A 12,158-nucleotide genomic window follows, 5' to 3' on the forward strand; every position below is an offset into this window, starting at 1 on the left:
TCCTCATCATCATATTCATAATGATCGTCAGTGCCATCACCACCATTATACTGTTTTAACTATTATAAGCCTACACATTCTCTTTAAGTTCTTGTGTCTTGCACCTTCACAACGGATTAGTAAAGATTACAACACCGAGGCATCGATATCTTCTTTTTAAACCCTGGTTAATGATCTACTACAGTCCACGTGCCATTGACATATTTTGATGACAACGAAAATTGATCAGACAATTATCGTTGGAATATTTTGGATGGAAAAGGATCACAATTGTACTTCTTCTTCCAACTCTTATATCCAGCGATATATTGCTAATTCAAGACATCCCCAAATCGAAAATCGTGTGTTTAGACATTAAGGATTTGAAAAAAGGTGTTGCCAAAACCTGCATATGATTTTTCACATTCTTTTTTTTTTCATATGGAGTATGGATATGTAATACCATGCCAGATGAAGTTGAAATGGTTCTTGGTTACAAAAAATTTGTAAAATAGTGTTAGAGATCATACTGTAACTGTGCCATTTCCGACTAAGATTTGTCATGAAAGAAAAAAAAGAAAAGAAAAAATATGGTTGTGTGATAACTAGTAAAAAAAAGCTGCATGATCAAATTCAGAGGAAATTTCCCTGTCACATCTAGCTTTCAAGTATCAATTTCCACATATAAATCATCTCTTTCTATTGAATAAATTAAATAAACCTTTATACATTAGTATCAGTGGATATCATTGTTGCATGGTCCTAGGAAAATGTTAAGCCATGGTCACAAAGTTCGAACGAACGATGCGTTCGTACGAATCTCAATGTTCGTAAGAATTTGAGTTCCTAGAGATTCGTAGATGGGGCATAGATCTTACGGCCTTCTTAAAAACAACTTAAGATCTTCTTGAGAAACGAAATGGTTTAACGCAGTGGCGTATCATGGGTCAAGGCATTGGGGGTATCAGCGAAAAAAATGAGTCACTTAGTGGGCGCGTAGAGTACGCTCAATTGCCAGGTGTTTTAAGGACTGTGCCATTAAACGGATATGTTTCTCACTTATCAAATAATGCGAGCGCGAAGCGCGAGCTAAAATTTTTTGATATTCAGACCTTCAAAAAGGGACATAATAATCATTTTTTAATAAAATCGTGATACGTACCTGTCTCACTAAACAAACAATGCGAGCGCGAAGCGTGAGCTGAAATTTTTGTATTTATTGACCACAACTAAGGACATTTTAAGGATTATTTTTTTAGGGAATTAATGAAGAGCTTACATATCTCACCATAGTCATCTAATGCGAGCGCCAAGCCATTGCTGATTTTGTTAGAACTACACCTAAACACATGAAGCACTTTTTGTAGTCATTGTATTCATGAACATGATACGTATAGCGCGATGCGCGATCTGAAATCTTTTGAAATTCAGACCTGAAGAGGGGCATTCTAAGGCTTAATTGTAGGAATTCACAAAAACCATACGTATTTCACTTAATATTCAAAACAGAAAATGGACATTTTAAGGATTGTGTTTATGAATCCATGAAGAGCAGATATATCTCACCAATCAACTAGTGCGGACTGGAAATGTATTCACAGCTTAAAAAGGGGCAATCTTTCTCCTTTTCTCCCGTTTTTTTTTGGGGGGGGGCAGCCGGTGGGGGGCACGTGCCCCCACTGATTTTAAGGATTTACAATACCCCTAGAATTAGTTATTTTTCGTATTAGTGCTTTGAGACTTTCTTTCGTCAGACTTACGGCCATCTTACGATTTATGTTGTCACAAATTGGTCGTACGTGCAACTCACGGCACTCTCAAATCATTCGTAAGAAAATTCACAGTACAATTACACGCATTACGAGTCTATAAATTAATACTATTATATAAATTACAAACTATCTCTCTATATGTACCTCATTTTATCTAAATGTATCGATTCCTTTCATTCTGTTTATGTCATGTTTTCTATTATTTCTGCAGCCCCCCCCCCCCTCTCTCTCTTTCTTAGTTTGTCTCTTATTTTCCTTATTCAGATTCTCTTATCCATTCATTCTTCCTTAACCTTTTTCAGATGTATTAAATGGAATTTCTTCTCTTTCATATTCCAATTTAAACCTGTTGTTATTTCCACTTCTTTAACCCTTCCATTTGTCCAATCCCAATCTCGGTCGAATGTTATTTTCAATCTCTCTCGCATCCTCTCTGAATTCTTTTCTTTTTCCTTTTTCTTTCATCCAAAAACTCCTCATTATCTCCTTTTCATTCTCATTATTGTGAGAAATATAGTGTTCAAATATTTACCATGCTCATTCTTATGAAATTTGTTTTCTGAAGTTACCTTCTCCCGGGCCTTCTCAACCAATTATAAGCTCATAAAGTCAATGGTAGAAGACTCACAAAATAGTCAGGGTAATATCATTTCATTTCTCAAGACTTTTATTCAATAAATAACAAGAGCGAATGGACTTAACTATAATATCATTATTGTTTATACATTAACAAGAGACTGTTGGAGTTGGGACTTTTATTGGGTGGGTGGGTAGACGCATTCCGCTGGATGTGGAATGGCGTACGGTTTCTTGTAAGGGCCGATGAATCCGACACGGGACACGTAACGTAGGACATCAGCGGCGTATTTGGATTCGAATTCTGCGGGGTCGCGAGCGAGGATGAAGAGCTGACGAGCGGCCTCTCCATCGGTGACGAGACTGTATTCGTACTGGCCGTTGACCACGGGTCCGAGATCGAAAATCCAGTCTAGTAGAAAAAGGTGAATTAAAGAATAATTAATGAAAAAGAAAATCATTTAAAGACGATCATTTTCATGATTTTTTATTTAGATATTTTATAACAAAGTGTTCATGTAGCTATTATGCCCTCTGCAAAGAAAGGTATAATATTCTCGATAGCATATTGTATTTCTTTCATTTTATTTCATTTATTTTTATTTTATTTCAAAAAATATATGTCATTCCATATGACATGACCAGCCCTAAACGATATCTGCCTCATCTTCGTTAGAAAACATATCTTTCTATGATTTCGATACATTTTCAAACCCTTAAAACATCCAATAAAATGGTGATATTCCATACGAAATCGTATAAACATATGAGAAACAATTATTGCCTTGGCGCTAATTGGTTTATTCAACAAATAAACACGCATTGATCCCATAGAGCTCAAACTCGTTTGGAATATTAGGAACTAAAGAATGATTTTCTTTTTCATTATAATTTTTTTTGAAATCCAACTTACAATCACCCTCGACGGGAACGCCTTCGAGAACGACCTTCAGTTTTCCTGGGTATTTAATATCGGGGATGTAGGCGTAACCGCTGATGTCGTCTGTGTACTCGCCGTCGAATCGGTAGTTAGCATTGTAGACAGATATGTAGGTAGCATTGATCTGGGCATCTGTGACGAGAATTTGGAAATGAATCATTCAAAAAGTTGATTGTCATTTGATACTCAGATCTTCTAAGAGCAAACAATTGATCTATAGCAAAGACGAATGAAAATGGTTGAAAGAGGAAAGATGCTTAAGATGCCCACTTCCATAAGGATATTTTGTGGCATATTTCGTGGCATACTGTAATCTCGAAAGTGTGATATGGTTGAACCCAACATTGAGTTTAATACGTTAATATAATCATGATAATTGATAATGAACAAAAAATGCATTTCTTCTTTCTCAGTACATGTATAAATAGGAGACGGGGAATAACTACATTTAATTCATCATAAACATGATAAACATTAAAAAACTCACAATCAGCTGTTACGCAGTCGGGGTTGAATACATTGGAGAAAAGATCAGCCCAGTAGTTGGTATAAACCTGTCAAAATGAAAACAAAACATATGACATAAACGATTCGCGACACATCACATAAAACTCGTCAAACTGAATGAAAACAAGCAGGAACAAAAGAATTTGTGAATCACTCCCAAAAATAAACTTGTGTTCTATCATCGATAAGAGCAAAATAAATACCTACGATCAACCATTACATATTTCTTGCAGTATGGCACACACCTGTAGTTTTTATTTCAAAAACCAAAGTTTAATTCAGAAATAATTCGTTTTTACGAATGAGCCAGTCCATTTATGTCAGGCAAGAATTTCAAGTCGATCAGAATAAAATGCTGTTCGTACCTATTCTATTTTAAAGAAGAGAACATAAGTTTATCATCAAACTATTTTTTCAGTTATAGTTCAAAGAGTTGAATGTGCTTCTTTAACAATGTTTATAAAATGTAAGACAATATATTTTAATCATAATTATATTATGTGATGGTTAGAAAAATTATAATTTTTTACGACATTCATGAAATGATGCAAGATAAAAAAAAATCCTTATTCTCGCCAGTTGCCGTAATTGATTTCCTAAACATGCTTAGAATGTTCCAAATCAGAGGTGAAAATTCTATCAGCTCAAAACGGCTATCAACCGAAGTTTTCCTTCAGAGAAAGTTCTTATTAAATTTGGGTGTTTGTCTTTCAAATAAACGTGAGATATATACATTTTCAGGTCATAGTTAATGCTACTTACTGGAAAATTGTATACTTTCTCACCTGGTACCATCTACCGACGTAGGCGGCGGGGTTGAGGTCGGGTACGACATGCATGGCATCGCTACTGATGGCGGTGGCGGCAAAGAAGGCGACAAGAACAAACAATTTGTACATGATGATAGCGAAGATTTTCCCGTGAATGACGACGATGAGGAGAAAATGGATATGTCGGTGATACAGTTCTTCTAGTTTCCAGGTGGCAAACTGCTACTGATGATCATCATGGCACTGTGGCTCGTATTTATAGAAGATTTCTGTCATTTTCATCTGCTATGTTTCAGAGAGGTTAATTGCGTAAGCTCATAGATGCGGTTATAGTTGGGTTGGGTTCGTTGTGTAAGAAGATAATCTTTTACAAAGTGATATTAGAATAAAGTTTTGTATTCCAACGTAGAAGAATCATTATTTATGTAAATCATGTGGACGAAAATGTCATGAGGAATGACACGTGATAATGATGATGTAATTTATTGGTTATTCATTTTTCATATCATTATCTCGTGTGATATCGTAAGGGGTGACCATATTTCAAATGTGTAAATGTCCCTTTTATATAACTAAGAACCCGCATCTTGTAAGTTTCTATATATTAGTGCACAATGTAGGCCCGTAGACTAGCTCTTGAAAATGCCTAAAACAGAGTAATTTGAATCATTTTTATGAGAACATGAGAAAGACATTCGAGAACGTGAAAAAATAAGACGAAATGTATGCAATATGAGAGCATTTCGTTGTGCGTGGATTGCACACCAAGATAGAAATGGTTCATGTTTGCACTCGAAATGCTACACTCTCATACCATGCACCGCCACCATCTTTTAAATCTATTTACTTGCATCTTCACGATGCAACATTGCTCTTTTTGAGTGCATAGATTTCTACGCTCAAAAGGGTGGAAATTTGTACTTTCTCTAAAATGGTGCAACTTTGCACCCTTCATTTTTTTAAGTTGCAAAAAAAGCTTCCTAGGGTGTCAATTCAATTCCGGAAGGAGCCATTATTTTGATGACTGTACCATTTTAAGGGAGGGGCTTGCTCTCTTGCCTTTATAGTGTATGGGTGAAGTTGGGGGTGGGTTGGGTGTGGAAGGGCGTGTGTGTATTCTTTAATGAAGTTTCCGATATTTATATGTTTCTCTCCTCAAAGAAGGAGTGCGCCAATTGCAATGAAGTAAGCTACATTTGCTAACCTTAAACATGAATTAATAAGAAATAAATCGCATTATTTTGGGTGTCAAAAATTTTACACTCTGTTTAATGTCTGTGTTACAACTGGGTGATTTCTGCATCGTATATGTATAAAGGAGCATGACTGCACAAAAATAATTTGCAGCAATCTTTTCCCTTTAAGTTTGTACGTGTTAGTCTTTCTTCCCCTGACTCTATCGACATGATTTTTTTCATCTCTTCATCTTTCATTTCCATATGTTGGGCAACGTGACTGTCTTCGTTTAGGTTATGTAATGGTTATAATTCAAACCGCCATATGGAACCTTTCTCACAGATACGAATAAAAAATACACCGTGAGAAAAAAAGTTTCATCGAAATATGGCTTTTAAGATAAGAAAGAAAGGATTACAAAATATATATTTTTCATCTTAACTTATGAGTCACAAGGACTGACGAACCGATACTAGTCACGTTTGAATCCTCCTCCACCCACGTGGGGTTATGTTTGATGGTTTTTAGATGTGGGGTGCATGGGGCTCACCACCAAGCCCCCTCCCCGATGGAATAGGGGACATGAAAAATGGTAGAGAGAGAGAGGAAAAGTGCTAACGGAGATGGAATCAACCAAAAATATGGCTGATTTCCCTTTTACAAAAAAAAAACTACATCGTCATAATTTCTGACAATTTTGTATTCACATCGCTGTCCCCCTTATCCCCACCCCTAACCCAAGGCCGCCATCTCTTCCCTATAAGACGCACCCCAATCCTCCACGACACATCACATAATTATATTATGCAATCTCCATGCTCTCCGCATCCTATAAAAGATGAAACGTTCTAAATCCCTTCTTAGATTTCTGAAACTCCTGATTGGGCGACGATCATTCAATATTCTTTCTAATTCACTAAAATTTGAAGAAACCATCGGCAAATGTACATCACAATGGCAAAGATGTTGATGATTGTTCTGTGCCTTGCTGCATGCTGTCTACTCGGCGGTAATGCCATACATACTGTCCCACAGCTTCAGGCAGAGGCGTACATTGGCAGATGGTATCAGGTAATTTTATCAACGATTTCCCCCTCTTAATATCAGGGTACGAAAATAAGCACCCAGCATCATCATTTTTATGTTTTAATGATCGTCCTGACTTGTCAAACTTTCTACTTCTCAATAAGATCATGGTATTATTTCGGAGTGAGTGATATACCGTGACTGATGTGCAACATCATTTTGGCTATCTGTGAGGGGAGGGGGTCATAATAATTAAAACCAAACTTGGTTTTAACACTAACGCGATCCGTTGTTGCCCAATGTAAAAAAAGGCGTTTGTAAATACCCTTTGTGTCGAGGAATATACTGCCAAGATGATTTTGAACGGAGACCCATATTTGCCATAGACCTACTAACACGATTTAGCTAAAATAATTTGATTTGACAAATGACAAATTATTCAGGTGTACCATTACATTAACTAAAATGAAACCAAAGAAATATATTGCTTTCATATCCATGATGATATATATTTTTAATTTCAGGTGTATACTAACTTTTGGGCTGATCTCTTCTCGAACATTTTCGAACCAGACTGCGTAACAGCTGACTGTAAGTTTGTCTACCACTAATTATTCAGTATATTTAGATGGTTATATTTATTTCACAGGTTATACCTTATACCATTTTCTTATCAGCCTTCACATTTCGATCAAATTTTTGTTCAACTTGAAATCGAACCCCCCCCCTCCTGTCTTAGACACAAATTTTATAGATCAAACGAGTACGTATATACACACGGCTCTTGATCCACATATTAATTGTCTAAAACATCTGAAGTTTCTTTGTAAAGAAGTTAATTTTCGTCAAAAGTGCAAAAGTGGCATTTCAGATATGCATGGTGTATATTGATTCATTAATTTCTTATCCCTTTTTTTTTTTAATTCAGATGCTCTTTTGAACAGTACCTACGTATCTGTATATAACGCCAACTGGCGTTTTGATGAAAACCGCACTGATGACATTAGTGGCTATGCATACATCGTCGATGTCAATGATCCCGGTAAACTCAAGGTCGTCCTCGATGGCGTTCCCGTAGAAGGAGATTGTAAGTAGACTCGTCATTCTTTAAAAATAATATCATTCTGTTTTGGTTTGTTGTTTAAAACATATTCAAATTGCTCCTCCACAGATTAAATCTCTGAAGTAACTCGGAGGAAGTACACTGCTTTACCTCTAAGCACGCACTCTTATTCCGGTTTTGTACATCGTATCATTGTTATCAGATCTTCAAGTCCAGCCCAGAAAAAACTAACATGCACGTTGAGTGGGTAATGTCATCGGTTTACTCATTTGTATCCTGACCAGGATGTGCAATTATATCTTTCTTATATTATATATCTTTCTTATGCTTATTTGAATTTTTTTCCTTTTATTCATATGAACTTTTTTTTTTTTGGGGGGGGGAGGAATCAGTTGGATTTGACACTATCTATCAGCGCATCTCTTTTGCTACCTTTCGTAAATCAAATATGAAAGATGCGGGATCAGGGCCGTAGCCAGAAGCATTTTGTTGGGGGGTGTACCAGCTAAATTTGCCAACTAAATTTGGTGTGACAGCGCCAACGTGAGCACGGGGGGGAGTCTGATGGGATGTTCCCCCCTACAATAATCACATGTAAAAAGATTTTGAATTTTAGAATTGAATTAGTGGCATTTGGTGAATACTTTAAAGTAAATTATACAAAGATATTTGCACTGTAAAAATAAATATTTTGGATCAAAATAGAAAGGCTAGTGTGCCGTAGTTGCTAACTTGCAGTATAATGATTTACCCTAATGTGGCGTACCGTGGGTCACGGCATGGGGGGGGGGGGCACTGGCAAAAATTTTGAGTCACTCGGTAAGCGCGCAAAGCGTGCTCAATTGCCACGTATAGACTTATTGACCTTATAGAGACATTTTAAGGACTGTGCTATTAAACGGATATGTAATGTACCTTACTGAGCAAATGATGCAAGCGCGAAGCGCGAGCTGAAAATTTTTGATATTCAGACCTAAAAGGGACATAATAGCAATTCTTAAAAAAAGAAAATTACTTATCTGTCTCGCTAAACAAACAATGCAAGCGCGAAGTGCGAGATGAAATTTTTGTATTTATTGACCGCAAACAGAGAAAGTTTAAGGACTATTTTTAGGAATCAAGTAAAAAAATAATCATCTTACCATATACTCATCTAATTTGAGTGCCGAGCGCTTGCTGATTTTTGTTAGAAAACATAAAACACTTTTTGTAGTCATTGAAATCCTGATTAAACTACGCATCTGACTAACCAAATATTGCGAGTGCGAAGTGCGAGCTGAAAATTGAAGAAATTAAGACCTGAAGAGAAGCATTTTAAGTCTTTTTGTAGGAATTTACGTAGACCGTATCTATTTCGATAACAAAATGATGCGAGCGCGAAGTGCGAGCTGAAAATTATGTATATATTGACCCTAAACGGACATTTTAAGGACTATTTCTTTTTTTTAGAATCCATTAAGAGTTTACATATCTCACCATAGTCATCTAATGAATGCGAGTGCTAGGCGATTGCTGATTTTGTTAGAATCACATCCAAGCACATGAAGAGTTTTTGTAGTCATAGTCATAGTATCAAAGTCCTTTGGAAGTGCATATAGAGACAGTATTCATAATTGTGATATGCGCTATACAAGTACTGTTTATTATTATCATTATTACTAATCATGATTTCATACGCATCTCACTAGCGCAAAGTGCGAGCTGAAGATATAAGAAATTCAGATCTGAAGAGGGGCATTCTTAGGCTTGTTTGCGGGAATATACTAAGACTATACGTATTTCACTAATCAAATGATGCGAGCGCGAAGCGCGAGCTGAAAATTTTTGATATTTAGATTAGAAAAAGAGACATTTTAAGGACTGGTTTTAGGAATTCATGAAGTTATAGGGTTAGGGTCAAATTATGAAAAAATAATGTATTATAACATAATATAATATAACATTATAATGTACAATAATTTCTTCTTTCCCACTACATTTCTTTATCCTCCCTCTATTTCTTCCTTTTCTCCGTTTTTTTTTTGGGGGGGGGGACAAGCCGATGGCGGAGAGGAGTAGACAAGTCTACAAGTTGTAGACTTGTCTTCATGAATTTGCCAACTGCAGAGTTACCATTTTTTAAGTCTTGTGTTCGGTTCTTTTCAGATCTGAAACGGGGTAGTATTTGTACATCACTTTGCCGACTGGTAGATTGCAAAGTGTTCTGTCACTTAAATAGGCCCCCTTTATAATTTGCCAACTATACTTTGGCTTTGATTATTCAAATGAAACCTTGAGAATTCATCCCACCCTATATTTCTTTACTTAGTCTTGCCTCTAAATTCACAAAACTAATGTGTTCGTTAAATCATCAATAATTGTGGTATAATTTGCAAACTTACAAGCTTGTTTATATTGGGCCGGACAGGGGGCTTACTTTAGTGTGTTATTATAGCTCCATCTGATTTTGTCCTTTGTATTTGGCTGACTAGTAGGGCTCTAAGCCTGGCTACATGGACTTGGATTTGCCAACTGGTTGTCTTTACTCTATATGTCATAACCTTCTTCGAAGTTAGTACCCCTATTTTTCTTTCCTTTTTCTTTCTTTCTTTCTTTCTTTCTTTCTTTCTTTCTTTCTGTCTGTCTGTCTTTCTTTCTTTCTTTCTGTCTGTCTTTCTGTCTTTCTTTCTTTCTCTCCCCTTCTATCCTCCTTTCTTTTTTCTCTTCCTTTCTTTCCCTCTTTCTTTTTCTCCCCATCCTCCATTTTGCCGACTGGTACACGATTTTGCCGACTGCCATGAATGTTGGGGGGGGGGTGTCACACCCCCATCCCCCCCCCCCTCTAGCTACGGCCCTGTGCGGGATCTTCATTATTTCTTTTTGTTATTTCGAAAACTACAGATTGGATTTTCAAGCTCGGTCCGATCATCGAAGGTCAATACCAATACAGCCTGATCACCGACGGCGAAGCTGCCCGACAGCTTTTTGTCCTCGCCCGTGATCCTGCAGAGTTTGCTGAGCTGTATGACAAGGAGGTGATGGAGTATCTACCCCTTCATGGGTTCACCGGGCCACGCAAGGAACCTTACGCCATCACGCACAATGATGACTGCGTATACCCACCAAGAAACTAAGACGATCTGCACACACAATAATAAGCGTCATCAGTGGGTTTTCCCGCCGCTATGCTGAACGCTTTCAAGAACATAGAAAATTTATTGTCATATGCCTTTCATGACAAAGAGCAACCAAGAAGTCTTTGTCGAAAATTGGAGAATCAAAACAGCTGCCTTCTAATTTTTATGATAATTCTTCAGCTTTTCTTCAGTTCCGAAACTTGGACAAAACTGTTGTTCCGGTTCACCGAATTTCGACAAAGACCTCTCAGCTGTTCGTTGTCATTTTTCGGGCATTTTGAATATATTTACTGTGTTCTTGAATTCGCTTTGCGTCCAAGCGCGAAAACTAACTATTGTGAAACCCAATATCAAAGACATGGTTTAGTTCAACCCGGAATTCTGATGGGATTTGGACTTCTTGTATTAATAGAATGAAAAGGTAACGCGTCTCGTTTGACGTATGTGCTAATTTTACTTGAATTTGTAAGTTGATGCATTTTTATGTATCTATCTATTTCATCAATTGATAATTTGTATTGTATTTAAAAGAAATTCCATGTATTAAAGCTTCCAAAAGTTTCAGGTGAATAATGAAGCAAGATTAATGGAACAGTGCAAGAGAAATATATATTTATATGAAACTATATAATCTATACTTATTCATGGTATCATTTACTGTGGTTTCCTCCAGTATTTTGTTTGTGATTTTCTTGATTGATTCGTTATTAGTTCTCTCTTCGATAATAGTTCTTGTACATATTATTTTCGTAGATTATGTTTTTCAATATAATTATGTTCATTTATTTATATCCATCTAATAACATCTCTGTAATTCCTTATTTTCATTATCAAATTTTTCACGCAATATGTAAACCAATGAATAAAAGTGGTTTAAAAACAAAATCAATTTCTAACGTATTTTCATTTTCATCTTCAATAAAGATTTCATATAAGTCAATAGTAAAATAACATTTTGTAAAATGTGCAACGTTTTTCAATTACCCCCAAAATACTCAATAAGAACAAACGAATGGGTTGAATTTATTGTCTTTTGTTCATTTATATAAATCTAATCTTTAAACTTTGAAAATCATTATCTTTAATTGAATACAAGTAGTTGAGAGAAATTACGATAAATGTCTGCTCTCATTGATCTATTGAATAACTTAATGACATATTATTTGTATGATAGTATTTTCGCAACTTAAAATTATAAAAAACATGATATCTAATAATCAAAACATCAATAAA

General features: G+C 36.1%; 2 protein-coding genes across 2 annotated transcripts; one reads left to right on the forward strand and one right to left on the reverse strand.

Annotated features, from left to right (window-relative positions):
• Window positions 1-2,405: 2,405 nt before the first annotated feature.
• Window positions 2,406-4,801, reverse strand: LOC121422961. The gene is made up of 4 exons (XM_041618210.1): window positions 4,560-4,801; window positions 3,755-3,821; window positions 3,241-3,399; window positions 2,406-2,739 (listed from the first exon to the last, which is right to left on the reverse strand). The coding sequence occupies exons 1-4, from the start codon at window positions 4,671-4,673 to the stop codon at window positions 2,507-2,509; spliced, it is 573 nt and encodes a 190-aa protein (XP_041474144.1). The 5' UTR covers window positions 4,674-4,801; the 3' UTR covers window positions 2,406-2,506.
• A 1,750-nt stretch (window positions 4,802-6,551) lies between these two features.
• LOC121422826 lies at window positions 6,552-11,921 on the forward strand. The gene is made up of 4 exons (XM_041618038.1): window positions 6,552-6,791; window positions 7,271-7,337; window positions 7,675-7,833; window positions 10,690-11,921. Exons 1-4 carry the CDS (start codon window positions 6,663-6,665, stop codon window positions 10,920-10,922), a joined length of 588 nt encoding a protein of 195 aa, XP_041473972.1. The 5' UTR covers window positions 6,552-6,662; the 3' UTR covers window positions 10,923-11,921.
• Window positions 11,922-12,158: the final 237 nt, after the last annotated feature.

Source organism: Lytechinus variegatus, chromosome 10 (assembly GCF_018143015.1).
Source record: "Lytechinus variegatus isolate NC3 chromosome 10, Lvar_3.0, whole genome shotgun sequence".
Taxonomy (NCBI): domain Eukaryota; kingdom Metazoa; phylum Echinodermata; class Echinoidea; order Temnopleuroida; family Toxopneustidae; genus Lytechinus; species Lytechinus variegatus.